This window comes from Artemia sp. Qi Xiang Cuo, chromosome 17, assembly GCF_049724085.1.
Source record: "Artemia sp. Qi Xiang Cuo chromosome 17, ASM4972408v1, whole genome shotgun sequence".
Taxonomy (NCBI): domain Eukaryota; kingdom Metazoa; phylum Arthropoda; class Branchiopoda; order Anostraca; family Artemiidae; genus Artemia; species Artemia sp. Qi Xiang Cuo.
Genome location: NC_142810.1, coordinates 61,729,761 through 61,751,719, shown reverse-complemented (window position 1 = coordinate 61,751,719; position 21,959 = coordinate 61,729,761). Strand labels below are relative to the sequence as shown.

Below are 21,959 nucleotides of genomic sequence, written 5' to 3'. Positions count from 1 at the left end.
CCCCAACCCGTTATAGGTCATTCATGTTTATTTTGTAACCATCTTGTTTTATTCCCCATGGGTCTTTGACCTCTTTTTCCCCCTTATTATTTATGTTATCAAACCACAAACCATCCAACATTTTATTTTTTTCCCTATTATTTATGTTTTCAAGGCACAGCCCATCCAACATTTTTTTTATTTTCGCCACTGCAGGCTGAATCTCCAAATTTTGTCTCTTTTTTCACTCCTCTTTTCATCTCTACTTTTCTCAATTTTGTCATTCGCGCAAAATACTAAATCATCGTTATATCTGATTTGGACTCCAGTGTCCACCATTTTTGACTGCATAACTTCATTGTAGCTCCGTTTAATATTTCTTTTCTCTCTCTTAGTCTTATTTATTCTTACCGCAGAAACAAATAGTTCGTCATCATATAGGAAATGAATTCTGACATTTGGTTTCTCATATTGTACTAAAATTTCCTGAACTTTACGAGGAAAAGCGCGTACAATAAATTTCTTGTCCTTTTTCTCTGGTACAATCAGTGTTTCATTTTGGCAAATTTTTTTTCGGCGTCTTGCACTCGTTAAAAGTGTTCTCAAGTTTTCCATTTTCTGGAAATTTGGATTTCCGATTTTTGATATCTCCAAAGTCTCCTCCTAGTAAAACATCCACTGCTAGCATAGGTACTAAGCCTACTTTTATCGTTTTTCTCTGGACCGTACCGTATTTCTTTGCAATTTCTATTCTTGCCCAAGCAGACGGGCATTGGTGCTTATGTCCTAAATAACACACTGTTGTAATATTATTCTTATGGTCTATTTCCGTCTTTTTAATTTGGTCCATTCACACAAAAGTTTGCTCACTCCCTGAGTCAGTTACCATTTCAGTCAATTTTCCGTTTAATTTTCCTTCTATTTTATGTGATTTCACAAACTCGTCAATATTTCCGTGATTATGGGCTATAGCCCAATTCGTTCTTTTAGGTTACTTTCTCCTCTTTATTATGGCAATTTTTAGAAAAAGGCTCCGAGGAATCAAATTTTACCAGATTATCAATATTTTGAGTATCAAGAATTTCATTTTTCCGACAGGATGGCACAGCCTCCCAATTTGTTTTATGGGCCGGTCCAGCTTCCCCGGTAGGCAACGAAGTTGTATATTTTCTCGTAAAAGTGTTTAATGTTTGGTAATTTTCATTTTCTCGCGATTGATTCTTAGACAAATTATCATGGCTATCTGACAGCCTAGAAGTTATTTGTGATAAAATCTCACTTTCTGGAATTCCCCAGTGGGCTTCTATTAGACCTATCATGGTTCTTTTAAACTCTTGGTAATATCTTTCTTCTTTCTCTCTAGCTATTTTATCATTCTCCTTTTTCCGTTCTCTGGCTATTCTATCAGCCTCTTCCTTTCGTTCTCTGGGTATTCTATCAGCCTCTTCCTTTGGTTCTGTATCTATCCTAATATTCTCTTCTCTCTGCTCTCTAGCTATTTTATCATTCTCCCTTTTTCGTTCTCTGGCTATTCTATCAGCCTCTTCCTTTCGTTCTCTGGCTATTCTATCAGCCTTTTCCTTTTGTTCTTTATCTATCCTAATATTCTCTTCTCTCTGCTCTCTAGCTATCCTCTCTTTCTATTCTATCTTTCCAAATTATGTCTATATGGGCCTGATGAAGTATTTCATTGTCTTGACTATCTTTTTCAATTTTGTCCATAAGTGCCTGATTAAGTTCTCTGGCTATTCTCTCTTTCTCCATGAAACTCAATATACGTTGTGTCATATCTATTTCGGTACTTTTTCGCGAGCTCTGGCTGGATCTCGATTCAACACTGCTCCTTCTACTCGGACTACTTTGATTTCGTCTATCATTATTTCTTCTTAGTTCATTTTCTGAATCTGTTCGTTCTATATCCGTATTGTCTCTTTCTTTATAGTCTACTCTAGCCTTTCCGTCCTCTTTTCTATTCTTTCTAATTTCATGTTCCTCGGCCTGTATTTTCCCCTCATATTCTCGGTGCTCTCTCTCAAAGGCCTCCATATTAGCCTTTCTTTCTATTTTCCTACTTTTTCTATGGGCTTCACTCGCCCTTCTCGGTATTGTGTTAATCTCATCTCTGTCCGACATAATTTCAAAATGTGGTTAACTGAAATTACCTCTTCAGTCTAAATGAAAATTCTCTCACCTATGTAACTTCCGGTCTCTCGCGAAAAATTGCTGCGTGTCAATTACTCTATATTTTGCCCACTAATTAGTTGCGCGATATATTGATTCGTAAATTTTTCAATTATGATCTAACAAGGAACCGCCCATAATAGATTTTCATCATTCTATTAATTGATTCCATATTTTTCTTCTCTTTATATGTAGGGTGAGAGTAAAGGTAGTCAAAGTGATGGCTCCAACTACAGAGGAATCACCCTCCTGTCGGTTCCCGGCAAATTATTTGCCATGACTTTGATAGAGAGAAGTACCCAGTTCATCCGTAAGTGCCGCCGGATTCAGCAAAAAGGTTTCATGCCGAACAGATCCGCGACCGAGCAGATCTTCACCGTACGCCAGGTCATCGAGAAAGCTCGTGAGTTCCAGCGTACAGCATACCTCATCTTTGTTGACTTTAAAGCAGCCTTCGACTCGGTCGACCGTGAGTCTCTGTGGCTGATACTAGAACGAACAGGTCTCCCGAACAAATACTGTGGCCTGTTCAAGGCGCTCTACACTGGTACAAAAAGCTCCGTCCAGGTTAATGGTCGTCGAAGCTCACTGTTCGAAATAAATACCGGTGTACGGCAAGGTTGTGCTGCTGCTCCTGAATTGTTCAACGCGGTGATTGATTATGTCATGGATCGAACCACGAACCGGCTCCCCTTCGGACTAAGGTATGGCGACAGAGTTTTAGCCGATTGCGACTTCGCTGATGATATTGCTCTGATATGCACTTCTGCAGCCGAACTCGAAGAAGCCCTCAACACACTGTCAGAAGAAGCCCTGAAAGTGGGACTACATATTAGCTGGCAGAAAACAAAAATAATAATCGCTGACTCCGCAAGTAACACCGCCAACTCACCAGCATTCAACGTATCAGGACACACCGTTGAGGTTGTCAAGTCTTTCACCTACCTTGGATCTGTCATCACAGAAAACGGCTCAGTCGAAACTGAAGTTCAGCCGCGCATCGGAAAAGCCGCATCAATTATGACACGACTATGCCGTTCAGTGTGGTCAAAGCCCAACATCAGCCGAAAAACATAACCCAAGTCCTTCTCTACGGTGCTGAGACCTGGCCGGCTGCTGCTTCTGCTCGTGATGCCATAGACGGGGCCCAAACAAAGTTTTTGAGACGTATTGAAGGGATCAGATGGGACGACTTCGTTTCGAACACCCGATTGCTGGCACTAACAGATCAGACCCCCAACTCTCGTCAGGTCGCTGCACGAACCCTATGGTGGTTCGGCCATTTGGTCCGCATGCCAGCAGAAACACCCACGAGCACTCTCTTCAATTTTGATCCCCCTGTGCATGGCTGGAAGCGCCACCGCCAAAGGCCCCGGTTCAGATGGAGGGACAGCCTCACCCAGTACCTCTCAATGATCGGCAGTGATATACAAGAAGCAGTCACGCTTGCACAAGTCCGTTCCGAATGGAGGCGAAGAGTCACGTGTCTCTAACGCTGGACCAACAGCAGGAGCATTAAATCAAGTAAGTCAAGTTATATGTAACCACAATAGGCTACTCTTGTAGGCTAAATTACTTGTCTCTTCGAAAACGCGGAATTCTTTTACTATCAGGTTTACTGATAGCTCCTTTTGTTGCTGCCACCAATGTTCGTGGTGTTTAGCCACCAGTGTTATACCGGTAGCCCACAACGCCAATGGCGTGTTAATATACGGGTGTCACCACTTATTGGAGGGGAAAGCCCCGGCCCCATAATATAATGTGATGCCGCGTATACCACACCGGTTCTGCAAATATCGAGTTTGGTACTACCCGATTTACAGTATACCCTGTCCCAGGGTATGATAACGCGATCGAGATGGCCACTTTCTAAAGCCAGGTGTACTCGCCTTGGGTTACGGCTAGAAAATCTCTAACTCTATCCTTGGAGGTAACAAACCTCCCTGTCAATATGATAATGACGGTACCTCGTAGCTCTATTCCTACCCTGCCTGGGTAACGGACACTAGTACACAGTTTGTAGAAAATACCTTACTTGTATTCTTCCAAAAGGGTCACAATAATAACATCTATAAATTCCAATTACGGACTCCCTATACGGGGTCTCAAAGTAGACTAAATCAAAATAATATTTTTTACACAACTGTTCATGGGGGTGGACCTTCGCTTGTCCCAGCCAAAAATCTCTATCCCCATTCAAACCCAATTCTACCTCTTAGCTTTATCTTTCAATGACTCCAGACCAGGAAGTACAAAAATAAAACTTACTTCAAAGCTTGCTTATATCGACGCCTCTAACTTAGCAACAAGAATTTAACCTTTCTTTTGAAATTATAATATAAGCAAATGTAATTAAGAAAACGAAAACAAGTCATTTATCTGAAAGGAAAAGAAACAGGGGTGGAACCACAACACAAGGGTTTAAACAAGAGTGATGCATGGCAAAATGCATGGGAAATGTATGAGTAGGGCGATATACTTGTAGAATAGTGGAAGGGGTAAATTACACTGGAAGTGCCTTCAAAATAGCTTAACTACAATTTTTCTCCATACTTTTAAGTGAGAATTGTTTTCTTTATGTTTCTTATTGAGTAGCTCTGATTGAAGACTAATAAAACTTGATTTTTGTTCCAGTATAATTTCTAGTTTAGTGGCTTTTTGGTCTTTTGGAAAATATTCGAGTCAGATGAATGAATCTTACAAGAATTAATCGAGACAATAAAAAATAATCTCTTAGAAAAATATTTTTAAATACATACATCTACCTTCTTCTTTCTTTTGAAGGGACTGATATATGATGACCTTAAACAATTCTTGTGAAACCTTGCAAACTAAATAATTATAGATAACACATTTTGATTGTAATTCAACTTTACTCCCTCCCCCGCCCCACCCCCCATGTGCAAAAATATAGGCTAGCCTAGCCCAAATTCTATATTTCCAATATATTTTCTGTTTCTTGATTTTGTAATTATTGATTCAATTTTTGGGCAGATTGTTAAGACAAGAGTGAGTGTAAAAATGAGCAGGAAATATGTAAGGTAAAATCCTAGACAAGCTACTTTTTGATATCTTGGAAGAGTTAGGTTAGGAAAACAAAACTTTCAGTGATGAATCTAGGGCCAGAATTATGCTCTGGGAAGGTATTGCCATTCTACTATGTTAACCCCCTTCTGATTTCTAAGTCTTGGAATTGTGACAAAACAACATTATATCTTAATTTTTAGTTTCTTTTTCTCTGGTTTTAGTTTGAAAATGCAATTCCTGTTATTAGAGTAGAATTTTAAGCCATATCAAAGGTTTTTTTCTAAATTTAGGAAATGTATTTCCAGATCTTTGAAACTTCCCAAATTTGGATTGAGCACAGTTGTAAAGCTTAAAACACTTTTTTGTACTTTTTTTTTAAAGCAGAAGATCTATTCTGCATGGTTTCACTTTTATAAAACAAATGTTTTTAAAGGTCATCAAAGGTCAGTGCCCTCTATTGGGGAAAGGAGTGGAGATGGGTTGGCTACTTCAAAATATCTTTCAAGGACATACTTTAGTCTGTAAACCCATCCCAGGAAGCTTCATTTTTGTAACCTAACCTCTTCCCAAGATAGCAACAAATAGCTTGTCTAGAATTTTACCATATATAATTCAGACTATATATTTGCATGGGCGCCCATAAGGGGGGGGGGACACCTTCACCTTAGTACTCTTAGCATCATTAGTTACAGTAACTGTAGTTGTAGTACTAAAAGTATACACATAGTTCCTTCTGGCTAGTTCAAAATCCCCCACAATGTACTCTTAAAGATCTAACTTATTAATATAAGTGGTTCTTGAGATATTGCTTTGTCACTTCTTGAAAGTCCACATGCTCATATTTTGTTTTGATTTAGTTCAATGTCTGTCTAAATATTTCTTGTATTTGATTACTGAGAATGTTGTTATATTCTCTTTGGACTATTGCTCTGAGGGTTGTGGGTGGCACTCTCAAAGTCATAATTTCTGGACCTTTAAACTATGTTGAACGAAATGGCTATCTCAAAATTTTGATTGGATGTGTTTGGGGAAGTTATTGACGTGGAGGAGGGGGAGCTGGTTGACCTCCATGAGCTCTTTTTGAAGTTCCTATGACATTGCTTTCTATAAGAAGTACCCTGGTCTAAAAAACAAAATAATATATTGTGCCCACATTGCTCTTTACTTAGGCAGCAGTATTGTGCTGCCTATGAAATTTTGTCTTGAGATTTTAATTATACAGCACTGGCACAATAAGTGCCAATTAGACCATGTAAGCCCCTCCTATAATTCAGCATATGGGTACCCATGTATATTTACACACTAGGGGGGGGGGGGGCGATATCTCAGGGTGCATGTATCTCAGCTATATTTTATCCCTAACTCCTTCCCCTAATGTGCAAATATATAACCCAAATTAGATATTTCCAATGCATTCTCCCTCCCATCAGTAACTTGTTTTTCTACTTTTGTTCTGTCACAGTTGATTAAATTTACTGGTACAATGGATGAATTTCAGCCATATATTTGCAAATTAAGGGGGATGGCCTTGGGGTAATGTATAGCAGGGCTACAAGCAAGATATAAGCAACAATAATTTTTGTATATTAATTATCAGGTATGAATTTTTTTCTGAACATGTTTCCTTCTCAAGTTATGTACCATTACAAGTAGGGAAATATGCATATTACAAAGTATAAATTCTTTTCTTGACATGATTTTTCCGCAACAGTCCCAATTCTAGACTAAGCCTAGGCCACAAAAAGTTTGGGACACATCTGTCAAATATACAAAAAAAGGATAGATCTGCATGAAATTCAAGTCTTGCCTTAGTCTGAGCAGCAATAAAATTCCCTGTAACTTGTAAGACTCTTAACGCAGAGCGATCTCAGCCATACAGAAATAAATTCCTAATGACGAAGCGTTTCAGAATAGAAAGCGTTCTACGCGCTAAACTCTTGTCTTTATGGTGCATAACCACGGCTGAGCCACCGTGATTTTGGAAATTTTGTCTGGTTCCAAACTTTCAGTCAAAATAAGCCTATTTTTTTTTTACAAAATAAAGCCCATTTTCCCGCCCCACGGCCCTCACGCCCACTCCAAAATTCAGCCCGCCCCTGACGGTTAAAACAAGGCCACAGGGCGGAAAACAAGCCCATCTGGCAACACAGGTTGCAACTAGAAGTTGATAATATTTTCTTTTGGGTGAGATTGAAAATCCAGCCAAAAAGTCGACATCATAGTATAGATTCACTGACTAAAAGCCAGTCTCCATTTGGCAGATTCTGCAAATATACCATCTTGCAGAAAAAACAACGTCGAAGGTTGCAGTATCTGCAAACTGCCAATGCGGAGCCGCCAAAGAGGCTTCATTGAAATAAAATTTGCAGATTGACAGTGCAGTTTTGCAGAACTTGCCAAAAGGAGACTGGCCTTAAGCAAGCAGAAGAGGGTTGGCCACCTGCCACAAGCGCCAGTGTACCTTCTGGAAGTAAAATCCCTTAAATTGCAGGGATCAAGTTAGCAGGGATCAATGTTTCCCTTGCTTAGTTAGCTCTGAATGTAACAACCTCCTTTATTGCAGAGAATTGAAAACTGAAAGAATATTGACATTACCCATCTTGTCTGTAGTTTAGAATGCTGCCCAAAACAAACAATAAGAGAATCAAGGTAACTCCTAAAAAGAACGAGGATGAATGTGGTAGCTGTCAGGTTCAACTTTATAAACAGTCTTCGGCCTTATCATGTGACGGTTGTGACAAATGGTTAGGCACAGATTGTATTGGGATTTCAAAGTCAGAATATGCACTGTTCCAAAAAATGAGGAGTAGTCTCACATGTTAATGGTTTTGCCTGGTTTGCAAGGTTATGCAGTCTAAGCTCAGATACCACCCAAAAGCTAATTTTTTTTTTTTTTTTATATTTACAAACGGGTTACAATAAAAAAATAAACAAAAACCTCATTTAAAAAAACACAATCAAATGCATTACTGCATGCCGGACAAAACCCGAAAAAAAAAACACTTTAAAAAATATATATAATATTTTATATTAATATCATTTATTTCCTAGGACCCCAATAAAAAACAAAAAGGGTCCAACCCAAAAACAAATAAATATCTTTTCTCGCCTCCCTCTCCCACCCCTCCAACAAAAAAAAAGTGGGAACTTGAGAATCATCCACGCAAACAACGCAACACAACTCACAACATTCACAAAAATAGAGGAGAAAAAAAATAAATAAAAAAAAGGGAAATAAATCACTCATCCATTCAAAACCCAAACAATCATCTCACCAACAACATTCAACCAATCATTCTCTACATACAACCACTAAAATCTTCCATATTGATAAAAACAACTTACTCTGAGGGACTTTCGAAAATCATCCAGATCTGTCTTGTTTTTTACCTCCTCGGGAAGTTTGTTCCAGACAGCCGGGCCATAAAAATGGATAGAAAATGTAGACCTTGTTGTTACAGGGAACAGGGTTCGTATTGAATGGGCATTTCTTGTCTCATACCTATGTTGAGCTTCGGTAAATGCAATCGAGAAACATGCAGGTAGTATGTTATTAAAACTTTTAAACATGAATAATGCCGTGTAAAACTTAACTAGGCCAAAAAGTGGAATAATCTTAATACCGTCGTATTGCTTTTGAACCGAGTCAGAACCTCGCATTCCAGATAAAACACGAACAGCATTATTTTGTAGAACCCTCAGTGGCAGTAGATAAGTATTAAATGTCGCTGACCTAACACTTACACAATATAACAAATACGGATGAACCAGCGAGAAATACAGCATTCTTAAAATTTTAGGAGGGAAAAAATGTTTCTGTTTCAGCAGCATTCCAACGTTCCTGGCAATTTTTGTACACAGTGATTCAAAATGAGGTTTAAACAGAAGACACTCGTCAACTTGGACACCAAGATATTGGATATAACTATGTCTCTGGAGATATCCACTTTCTAATTGAATACCATTGATCCAAGGATAATAATTAGTACTTCTTCCATATAGAATAAATTTACTTTTACTATGATTCAAACATAATTTATTTACACGCATCCATCTTTCAATACAACTCATTCCTGTATTTAAAAGCAGAAATAAATCTGCCTCAGTCACAGCTGCCACAGAAAACTGTGTGTCATCAGCGAAGCTAGGCATTATCATCTTTGACCTTCTAGCTGCAGGTCCCACATGACTAAATATCCTTTTAAGACACGCATTCAAATCATTAATATAGATTAAAAACAACAAGGGTCTAAGCACAGAACCCTGTGGTACTCCACATCCCACATTCATATAATCAGAATGAACACTCCAAACCCCAACACACTGTTTCCTTCCACTCAAAAAAGACAAAATCAAACTATTAAAATTACCACGAATACCGGCATGCTCTAATTTTGATAATAATGCACTATGGTCAACAGAGTCGAATGCTTTCATAATTTCCAAAAATATAGACGCAACTTTCATCCCCGCATCCAACGAATTATTGACAAATGTTGTTAAAAAAAAAAGCAAAGCTTGCTCTGTTGACATCCCATGACTAAATCCGAACTGAGTAGGGTGAAAATAAGAATTTTTATTTGAAAAATCCACCATTCTTACATAAATCAGTTTTTCAAACAGTCGCGATCTTATTGGGAGCATTGATATTGGTCTGTAATTATTCATATCATTCTTATCACCACTCTTAAACAGGGGTACCACATGAGCACTTTTCAAACAATCCGGGTAAACTCTACTCTTAAAACATAAATTAATCAAATACAACAACTGACCTGAAATAATAGAGAAAAAAGAACGAAGAATTCTAACACTGAAAAAATCCGACCCAGCTGCTGAATTCTTCATTGACTTCACCGTCGTCTCAAGCTCTGCACGAGTCACTGGTCTTAAGAATATAGAGACTTCAGCTGCCTCATCGAGAAAATCATTATAAGAGCCATCACTGGGTGACTGCGCAACACTATCAGATAAACTCCTACCAATATCAGTAAAATATGCACACATTATATTAGCAACTTGATTATCCGAGTGAGCATCAGGAATGTCAGGGATAGTAGGGGCAGCACGAGGGTTCACTACCAACTTGATGATTCTCCACGTTTTCGCAGGATTGCCTTCTGCTTCTTTAAATTTATTTACAAAGTAGAGCTTTTTAGCCTGTCTTAGAAGGGTGTTAAGATTTCTATTATAACTTTTGTAAATATCTTTATCTGATTGAGATCCAGTTTTAATAGACCTTTCATATAGCTCTTGTCTTTTATCCATCGATTTAAGTAGCGCTTTCGATATCCATGGTTTCTTTGCAGCATCATAACGTTTACGCTTTTATTTGAACTCTAGGCTTTCATAAAACATATGAATCAGTTTATCATATCATTTACCAAATTTATCATTAACACAATCAGTACCATCAAGGCATTCAAATGACTCATTCGTAAGTTTAGTCCTATATTTATATATAGCTTTCTTATCAATTATAGGCTGTTTAACTCCAGTCATACCACCTCCTTGACGACAACAACTAATAGCTGCACGGATCACAATAGCACAGTGATCGGAAACGTCGTTCACTAACACTCGTGACAAGTCGCAGCTAACATTCAAAAACAGATTATCAATCACAGATGCAGAAGCTCCAGATATTCTAGTTGGAATATTAACAGAAGGAGAAAGACCATAACTATACATAAGATTCAAAAACTTCTTGCTTTTGAATTCACATCTTGCACATTATTCAAATCAATATTAAAATCACCACTTATAAAGCAAGGCACTCGCGAATCCGGTATTTTATCCAACATATTATCCATCAGGTCCAAAAACTCATCCACATTTCCTGAAGGGGGCCTATAAACAACAACAAGAAATAACTTACGCCCAGATAATGAAACCTCTAACACCATTGATTCAAAAATCATTTCTCGATATACAGCAATATCCGGCCTTGGCTTAACATTATATCCATTTTTCACATAAATTGCAAGACCACCATGCTGTCTTTCCACTCGATTCCGAAGAAACAACCGATAGCCTGGTATATCCAATAATGAAGAGTTATGATCGTTCAGCCAAGTTTCTGTCAAAGACACTACATCAGGCTCCAGCCTAGATGAAACTTCATTAATATAATTAAACGAACTATTTAAACCGCGACAATTCATACCATACATTTTCAGCTCCTGCATAACTTTCCAATCATTCAAGTCATTTAGACACACATATTTTGAATCGGCACACTCAACATTCATTCCACCCTCAACCTGGTCTTCATTCATGATACCCTCACTCATCTGTGAAAAATCATCACGACGACTCTCAGGTTCCCCCAATCTATTCAAATTTATCTCAACCATTATCAAACACCTAAGACGGGCAAGAGAATGAAGCGAGCGGAACAAAACCAATTAACTTACCCCCAATTTTCATTATACCATCAAGGTCCGAGGAAATAATGGGGCCGTAACCAGGCACCAAAAACACAAAAACCTGAAAAAAACAAAAAACAAAATTAAATAAAATAAAACAAAAACTAATAAACGGTAATAGCCTTCTAAAAGGCCACATCCAAATCACTCTAAACTCATATAGCTAAGGTATAATAGCAAAATATACATAACTACAACATACGCAAGAAAAAAAAATATATAACATTACTTAACAAAACATCTCTCATTTTACCATACATAACTCTTCCAAAAAAAACCATCTTACATAAATAAATATACAAAAAAAAGATATAAAGAGAGAGAAAAAACAACAACATCAACACGCAGATTTCATAGATTCATACTATCCCAATTTTTCAACTTTCCCATTTTCACAAATACACAATAACGGAGGAGCCACCGGAGGCACCCAACATTGGATCCCCCTTCTTTACAAAATCTTCCTTTTCTCAAGCAGTTCCCTCCTAATCAATTCAACTTCCTTGCTTACGTCATCACTCACAAAAACGGGTTTGCCAAAACCTAAGTCTTTTCCTTTCAGTTTCTTCGCATTACTCATAAAAGCAAATCGACCTTGATATTCTGCAGTTTTAATCTTTACGAAATTATCCGTAACATTAACAACAGAAAAAGATGGAATATCCGAAGCAGGAATCCCGAGCCCATCAACTAGAACATGTTTGACAGTGCTTTCAGTATCTGCACTCGGTCCAGGATTAACATTCCTAAACAGAACAATATTCTTCGTACCCGTATTTTGAACCAACATCGACTGGTTCTTTAACAGGGCAACTTGAGTACAAAGTCCATTTATTATGACCTCTTGCGCATGCGTCTTATCAGTAAGTTTATCCACTTCATCATTAGTTTTGCTTGCATTAGCTTCAATAACCGCACACCGCGAACCAAGGTGATCGACTGATTTTTTTATAATCTCCATATCAGATTCTACGGTTTTCAGTGAGCACTTAATATATGAAAAATCTTTTTGTAATGTTTGTAACATTTCTAAAATCATGGAAATGCTACCAGCATTTGTCCTTTCGCATTCTCGCACAAGACTAACATCAAAAGTTGAGTCCATTCCTGAGACTTCATCACAAGGCCTTTTCTGGCCTGTCTTTACTGGAGTAGATTTGTAAATTTCACCAGCTTCTTGGGATACATTTTGATCATCCTGTTTCAACTTCTTATTGTTATTATTTCCTTTATTCTTCTTCTTATTCCCCATTCTCGGCTAATAAAAAAATAAATAAAAAATCTGGCGCCTACCTTAATCAGAACCTTTTTTACCCACGCGATTCTAGCGTGCTGTACAACAGCCGTTAAAAGGCACGGCAAACACCAATCATCCAAGATCAGCTACGGTCCTAAAAAAAATCCACACTTTTACTCCTGCATCAACCAGCTACGAAATCATCTGCATGACATCATCTATTCTACAATGCAACAACTGTCTCAGAAGCTTTGACTGCCTTGCTTAATCAGTTTCGAGAAGATCTCAAGCAAGAACAAACAGTAGCATTTCAAACTTAGAAAGAGATGTCACAAGCAAACGTTCCCTAGCTGAGGTGGAGACTAAAATAGAAGACATAGTTACAAGTAAGCTGAGCCAGTCTCATAGTGACAGTAGTAACAGGTTTGAAAGTGACATGAGAAAAATTATTTGTGAGGACACAGAAAGACAAAAACGTCTGCTTAACATTGTGGCACATGGAATACCAGAATCGTGTGAAAAGGCTGCTGACATTCAAATGTTTGCTCAGGACCATCTTGCCCAATCATAAAACCTGCCAAAAAATTGAACCTGTTGTTTCACTTTGATCGCACAAAGACAGAAAGAGAGAAGCGTTTGAATCCATTGCCCATTGAAACAAGCCCATCTGTAAATAGTTCGTTTTCTAGTAGTATTAGTATTGATGATGATAATAGTAATGCTTTCCATTTATGCTCAAGCTTTAGCTCAATTAACATTAGTTACAAAAGTTTACCGAAAGTTATACATAATAACAAGTCAGTCAGTGGAAAGAAAGTGTTGAAACTGAAAGTGTCAAACATTAATACAGTAACACACAAGCTTCCGGAATCGAAACTGGCAGCCACCACTGAAGATTATGATATACTGTGTATTTGTAAATTGATCCCTAAGAGCTACAGCAACCCAATGGCAAATAACCATATCAGGATACCTGGATATCGCCTAGTCTCAAATCTGTGCTTTAACCCCAGGAGAGGCACCGCCATCTACATAAAGGATGGAATGCAGGTTAAAGATTTATCTTTCAATCGTGATTATTTCCCATGGGTTGAGAGTGTTTTTGCTAGTATTATTAATGAGGGAAAACTATTACTAATAGGTTGCATATATAGAAGCCCCACTTTGAACAATTTTTAACAAAATGGCTGTTCAAAAACTGTTCTTGGATACAATTGGAGAAAAAGGGGCGTGGGGAGCTGGAAAATTGGGCTTCCAGCCTCTTTTGAATTTAGAAAATTGAACTGCAAAATTCAGTTTTCTATCAAATTAGCCCTCACTGAAATTTTTACAAGCTTTTCTTTTATAAGAACCATTTATTCCCCGAGGGCATAACTTACAACACCTAACCTTGGCCATGGGGGGTTGTGTCGACCCCGGAGCTTTCGTTATATGGTCTTATAACGAATTTATTTAAAAATTGCTATCTCAAAGTTCTTATCGGAGGGTTTTGGGGGAAAAGGGGCGTGTAGAGGGGGGGGGGGCTAAGTGCCCTCCCATCTCTTTTGACTTATATTAATTATAATTAATTAATAATAATTATTCAACAAATTACAATTAGATAATTTCGAAGACCAAACTGCCTTTCCATGACGATCAATAAAAAGTTCAAGTAGGGATAAATCTTTATAGTACAGTGATAAATTTCATAAGAAATACTAGATATTTCGGTCACACATGAGTGTTTGGTCATATATAACGGTCACTGCATATGTGACCGAAATATCTAGTATTTTTTTGTGAAACTTATCACCATCTATTAAAAGGATTTATCCATATTTGAACTTTCGATTAAAATTATTATTACTGGTTTAGTAATTAAATAAGTTTATGACTATATTAAATTTTATACCTTCTTGGGAGGGTTGTATTAAATGAGATAGTGATTTTACTTATCTTGGAACACCAAATCTTCTAGGATAAACATAAATCAATATCTCTGTATTATTCTAGAAACCCTCCGAAAAGGCTTTAAATAAAATTTAATACTATGTAAACAATGTAAATAGCGTACATTCACCGCTCTTTTATTAGCGATGGATGTACTATACATAACGGTATACATAAATAACATATATGACAACGTAGGCCTGTCTTATGAAAGGCCTCTCTCGGTCATGTAGGTCTAGGTCTACATGTCCGAGGGAAGGGGGTGGCCTTCTGATCAAATTTAGCAGAGATGGATTTGACTATTATCCTACAAAAGTAAGAACTAAATTATCCCAATCAAAGAGTTTTATTTCTCTATACGAGGTTTGTGTACCATAAAGAAATAGGCCCTGGGATGCTTCCTTCTTAGGAAACAATCTCCCCCAATAAAACTCTGTCCTTATCCCTATTTAGACCCGCCCCCACTTGGGGGAATTCAAGTTCCCCCATAAGATCAACCTTTTCCAGCCTAAGACCTATATGGGAAATTCATTAGTCACAACTGTATGTCAATCGATCATAAGTATTTGAGGCAAACTTATTTTATTTCAAGTTCTCATATTTATTTCCGTTGTTTGCCTTAGCATTTTAATTTTTTTTATTGCTACCTTCGAATTTCTCTTTCATCCAAAATCGACTCTTGTCCAAGACCCTGAATTCAAGATTATTGTATCTTTCTTTCTAAGTGAATTCTCTGGCCCTTTCTCTTTAGAGAGAAAGTCTTTTCTCTCTAAAACTGAAAACCAATGCTTGAAAACTACTTAAGCTTAGACTTAGAACGGTATTAAGAACTTAATGTTCTACTATGAACATTACTTAGAAACTATAATTACATCTCAAACAGACAAAAAAAAAAAAAAAAAAAAAAAAAAAAAAAAAAAAAAAAGGTGTTAAGTTGTTTTTAAGTTAATTTTAAATAATATTTCTTCAAATTTCCACCACTCGACATACACTAGTGCTGTGATTTGACCTAGCGAAATTTGTTTCTTTTTTAGCAAAAGGATTTTTAATTTTTAAGAACTTTAACAAAATTATTCTAAATCAATAAAAACTACACAAAAATGTCATACACTACATAAAATCAACAGAAAGGCACAAATCACACAGTTGAGTCGATGCATCACGATCGCAAAGATAAAATAGCAACAGCTATCTGGACCTAAAAATAAAGAAAAAAACAATTAAGACAGGGGAATAGCTTTAGTTTTTTTTAAAATAGACAATGCGGCAGTGAGGATAATAGAAAATATGAAACTAAAAATATACACAAAATAAAAGATAAAGCAAAAATAAATACAAGATTTGCCTAATAACACCAATTACAACCCATACAGAGAAATGCATCTAGATAGCAAGGGATTTAATTTGGGAGGAGGTTGCATTTGCCTCCACCCCCCCCCCCCCAAAACACATATACACATTTTGAAAAAGATGAAGATCATTGCTTGGTATTTTCATTGAAAGATACCCTTTTCAGTATTTTCAACTCGATTCAAATGATTTTATTGTCAAATGCCTGACGGAGACACGTCGATAAGTGGCAGTTACTGTCATAATAAAAGATAAGGCATTAAAATATAAAAATCACAGCCATAGCCATCGTCATACAAAATTATATGTTGACTCAAAATATCACAAACAGAGTCAAATTAAAATCCAAGACATTAAAATATCAAAAAATCTGCAAAAAAACTAAAATAATTCCAAGTTCAAATTAAAGAAAAAAAACCTTTAAGTGAACAAAGAATAAAAAGAATAATGAATTAAAACAAATTATTTTCGCTTGGGAAAATTTTTCTTTTTTACTTGTTCTACATTTTGCTACATATTTAGCCAATATAGTAGAAAAAAACTTAGTTTTTAGACGGCTTTGTAATCGTCTTGCTGTTTTTGTGGAGATATTAGAATTTAGTCAATGGCAAGAAAAATTTAATTTTGTGCATCAAATGTTTTGACATAATCTCCTTTAACGGTGGTCAATAACACATGAATAGCGGAGAAAATATACTACGATAAAAATTTTCTACTGAAAATCACTAAAAATGAAAAAAATAAGTCTAGGGGCTGACAACTTAATTGCTGCAGTGAACCACCAAAAAAGTAATTTAGATAATACTACTAACAACTCACTGTAGCACCAAGCCACCTGAGGCCAACACTGATACGCAAGTTCCTCCTCCATCCCAATCTATCCAAAGCCTCCCTCTTTACACCCTCCTAGGAAGTTACAATTTCCTTTTAATCTTTCTTTACGACATCCTCCAACAACAACCGCGGATGACCTACTTTCCGTTTAGCCCTAGACAGTTCAACGGAAAGGACAAGTTCTGAGTCGGCGGAAAAACGAGACAAATCCTGATTCGGCTGAAAGATTAGCTGGAAACAAAGGATGGACCAGTGCACACACCCTCCCCCTTTAGCAGAAATGTAGGCGTGGGGCACTTTGTTTAAAGCAGAATCACGCAGTAATTTCCAATCCATTTTATTTGATACATAAAGTGAGTGTGTGGGTCTTCCAGTACCCCTTCCCTCTTGGTGCTAATTCTCTTGAGGATAGGTAGGGCCGTTCGATTTTGAACCAGAAGCAAGAAACGCTTTTCAATCTGCATGATTTAAAGGGCCAAAGTGGGACAATTGCCCTTTGGACACCCTTCTCATCTAGGTCCTAGGCGTTTACCCCAACCCAAAAAAATATCCCCCCCCCCCAACCGTGGAAAATGAGGTTTTCAGAATTCGAGAATTTTATTTGAATTTTATCTTTTTAATTTTTGTTGAAAAGTGCTAAGGAAAGGAAAAAAGAGGAATTTAAACACCATAAGTATCTTAAAAACTTAGAAGAAAACCCGCAAGTATATTTTTGTTGAAAAGACTTCCATATGAACTTCTACAATTTCTGGCAGTAGTGGGTGCCAAATTAAAAAAAAAAAGAAGAAAAAAAATATACAGGTGAAAAATCATCAAAATTAAGCTAAAAACATAGGGCACTAAAGAGTTTAAGAAGGTTTATCTTTCCTTTGAAAGCATAGTTGGCTTTGAAAACTAACAAATTCTAATTGTTTAAGTTTTTTACGGACGAAAGTGTTGTCAAATTCTACAAGTTTGTTTTTCTTATCTACCAAGTGTAAAACACCCACAAATAACCACTAATAAATAAATGAAACCCAAAACAAACAGAAATTACAATAGATAACCTAATAAATAGATAACCTTGAGTTTCAATTTTAAATTCTTGGTCAACCTGCTTGAGACTCTAGGCAGGCGTGCCTTTCCAAACACTAATACACAAATACTTGTCCAAAAAGAGTCATACTTACTCCCGCCATTTAAACATTTTTTCCTCTCAATTACTCGGACTATCTGTCTTGGCTTTTTCCCTACAATTAGCCATGTCTTGATGCCTACTGCAAAATACTTGATTTTTAATTCAAAATCGACGGACTCGGTCGAGGCTTTAGACCTCGACCTCGTTATAAGTCGCGAAAAAAGACCAAAATTACTGCCTGGGCTTACCAAACACATAGGCAGAGAACGGAATATTGTACGTGTTTATTTTCCGTTCATCGTTCCGTTCAAGAATTCAACTCAAAACGAGCAAAAATAAAAATATTATTAACGTGCGAATAAGCGAATTATTACGTATATTAAAGGGACTCCTCAAGGCCTTGCTCTTTACGCTTAAGTTCTTTTTATAGAATTAAAAAGCTTATTATTCTAATTAAACGGCCATTGTGTTTTAGGAATCGTTCTTTGTGTTTCAAGAATTAGGACAAAAAGTAAAAACTTTAGCGCAAAGAGCGAAGTTTTGAGGAGGGGGAACCCCTCATATACGTAATAATTTTTGTTCGTTTTAAGTTTTAATGTTGCTCCTTGGTTTCAGTAAAAAAAAATATTAAATTTAATATCTGATCGTTTTTAAATAATACGGAAAATTCTTCTACGGAAAATTCTTCTAACATAAAAGGCCCCCCCCCTACCGGAGAAATATTCCCCAGATAATTCCATTCTAGCTGAAAATTCTACCTAGAAAATTTCTCGTGGATGAACTCGGGTGAAAAATTCTTCTTAGCACACTTTCATTTGAAAAAGACTTTAATTTCGTATTGTTTTTAAATATCATGCCGGTAAAAAGTTTTCCTCAAAAAGCCAATAAAAGGGTATTTTCCAGCAAAGTTTTTTTGTTTTTGGGGGGGAGGAGGGGTGTACAAAAGAAACTTTAATAAACGCATCAAAAATGTGAAATTAATATCTAATCCATTGAAAAGACCTCCTCCGTTGAAAAGTTTTCCATCAAAAAGCCAATAAAAGGGTATTTTCCAGCAAAGTTTTTTTTTTTTTTGGGGGGAGGGGGGAGGGGTGTTCAAAAGAAACTTTAATAAACGCATCAAAAATGTGAAATTAATATCTAATCCATTATGATTTCTGGGAATATTTCTGGTCTACGCTGTTATTATGAGAGTAAAGACTAAATAGTAACATTAAACCCAACAATGAGCAAAATTTGTTCCATATAGGAGGGAGACTGCCCCTTCCTCCTCCATAGCTCCGCCTCATGGTCAGAGAAACTTCGGAGCGTTCTCAGTAGAACAGAAATTGAGAGTTCTAGTCCTTTTTTAAGGTCCAAACGGATTTGAGACCAACCAGCCATGTGGGGGTGGTATTTTATGGTGGTGGGGGGGGGGTTCCGAAGGTGGTATTTTTCACGTGGGGGAGTACTTTCCGGAGGTATTTCCACGGAGAATTATCTTCCACGGGGGGGGGGGGGTTAACACCAGGGACCCTCCTACACCACCTGCAACTGCCAAAAATTTTGAAGAAGGGTAAATATGTTGCACCTTATTTTAAGCAGAACAATGCTACAGTTTTCGACATGTATCACCGGAAAAACAAAGTGGGTCTACGGCCTATACAACATCCCTCTGTCACTCCCAGTGCCAAATCTTATTATTAAAGATAGGGAAGTTGTACCTTATTTGAGCTTGAACCACTCAACGATCTTCAATCTCTCTGGTTGGAGAATCAAGGTTGGCCAGACCCTCCAATATCCCTATTTCCCCTGTGCTCCCTCAACACCAATTCTGTTTTATTAGAAAGATGGCTATTCATATCTTCTTTGAACTGGAATCACGGAAGGCAGGACCGTATCCAGAATTTTTTTTTCGGAGGGAGGGGGGTTGCAAAAGGATTTTTTTTGGGGGGAGGGGGGTACAAAAAAAACTTTGAAAAACGCATCAAAATTTGGTTATATTCATTTTTGTTACGTTTTTACGAGTCGGACCAAATTTCGAGAAGAGGGTTAAAACCCCCTAGAAGCGAAACATTGGATATGACATTGCCGTCATTCAGCATTGTTCAATCCCTGCATAATTGTTGCCCTAGATACGGCACTGACGGAGGGATTTTATTCTATGTGACTGGAGGGCCTAAGTGGACCTGGGGTCTTCTCTTCTCAACATCTTCCTGGAGCTACTTCAGTCTGCGTATTATTTCATTTAATTACATTTAAAACGGATAAGCTTTTCATTTTTTACCTAATAAAATAGCTGGCACTTCGTTTTTCTTCATACCGAATAAACCATTAACTGTTTTTTGTTTCATTGTAATTGAAGCGTTCTCATGTGAAGTGTTCATCATGTATTTTTCAATTTGATAAATTTACTCCTTCTAGATGCAGTTTATAATTTGACTGGTATTAGGTATTTATCAGTTTATAATTTGGAATGAAGCCCCAAAAGAACAAATGAATAATATCCAAAAGAGCAGCCAAAAGCAATAAAAAACAGCAGTTCAGCCTTAGCCCACATGACATTTATTCTATAAAGAAGCAAAAAAAAACAACTTTAAAATACATTTTTTTTTAAATTGTTATTAAAAATCAGTTTTAATACAAGAAGGCTTTTTAGGAATCCAAAAGAGCAAAAAAACAATCAATATCAAAGTCACCCATTTCAACTTTTTTAAAGGTGATAAAACAGATATAGGCAAAGGGCACTATGAAAAAATTAAGCTTCTAAGTTCAAAGTTATATTCAAAGTTCTTACCCAGATACCTGATGAATTTTGTGATACGGTATTTGAAGTTTTATATGCAGTAATGCTCGATGAAAAAACTACTATTTTTGATAATTATTTATGTTAAGAATACATAGCTAATATATACTTCAACTACTCGTATTATGCAAGGGTTCTGAAACGCCATAGCTATTTCGTTTCTACCAGATTTCTACTCCCTTGATTAATAACGAAGAAGACCAGTTTCCAGCCAGCGACTTGTGAATTTTTGAACTCATGAATAGGCTCGAATCTGTTGTAAATTTAAGCTGTAATTTGAAAAAGACTGATGAAAACATTAATGTTTGCGGTCAACATTGACCTTACCGGCGGAGCGGCGCGCTGTTTTTGGCCCCGCCGCCATCGGTCTTCCCTTATCGGCGCAGCGCCGGGGTCTAAATAGGTAGTATTAGGGAGGCAAGGGATCAAAGACCTTCAACTGACCTCCAACCGTTCCTACCGATAGAAACTTGGGCATAATACCCTTCATTTGAGTCAGATTCATTAGAGGTCTTTCAATAGCTAGTATTAGGGAGCCAAGGGGCCAAAGACCTTCTACTGACCTCCCACCCTTCCTACCGATAGAAACTTGTGCATAATACCCTTCATTTAAGTCAGATTCATTAGAGGTCTTTCAGTAGCTAGTATTAGGGAGCCAAAGACCTTCTACTGACCTCCCACCCTTCCTTCCGATAGAAAGGGGGGCATAATGCCCTTTATTTGAGCCAGATTCAATACAGGTGTTTCAATAGGTAGCATTAGTGAGTCAAGGGGCCTAAGACCTTCTACTAACATCCCACCCTTCCAACGGGTAGAAAGGTGGGCATAATGCCCTTTATTTGAGCCAGATTCATTAAAGGTCTTTCAAAAGGTAGTATTAGGGAGCCAAGGGGCCAAAGACCTTCTACTGATCTCCCACCCTTGGTACCGGTAGAAAGGTTGGCATAATACCCTTTAGTTGAGCCAGATTCATTACAGGTCTTTCAATAGGTAGTATTAGAGAGCCAAGGGGCCCAAGACCTACCTACCTCCCACCCTTCCTACTAATAGAAAGGTGGGCATAATTCCCATTATTTGAGCCAGATTCAATAC

General features: G+C 37.3%; 2 protein-coding genes across 2 annotated transcripts in view; one reads left to right on the top strand and one right to left on the bottom strand.

Annotated features, from left to right (window-relative positions):
• The first annotated feature begins 3,191 nt into the window (after window positions 1-3,191).
• Window positions 3,192-3,653, top strand: LOC148942435 (uncharacterized). The gene has a single exon (XM_089103324.1). The coding sequence runs from the start codon at window positions 3,192-3,194 to the stop codon at window positions 3,651-3,653; it is 462 nt and encodes a 153-aa protein (XP_088959450.1).
• A 12,160-nt stretch (window positions 3,654-15,813) lies between these two features.
• The window catches only part of r-l (rudimentary-like), a 39,710-nt gene continuing 33,564 nt past the window's right edge, over window positions 15,814-21,959 (bottom strand). Inside the window, exon 8 of the mRNA XM_089102876.1 lies at window positions 15,814-15,979. The gene's annotated coding sequence lies outside the window, so the exon portion shown is untranslated. The remainder of the gene's footprint in view (window positions 15,980-21,959) is intronic.

Excerpts from the sequence above, each read along its gene's own strand:
- LOC148942435 (XM_089103324.1), top strand. The coding sequence starts at position 3,192 with ATGCCGTTCAGTGTGGTCAAAGCCCAACATCAGCCGAAAAACATAACC.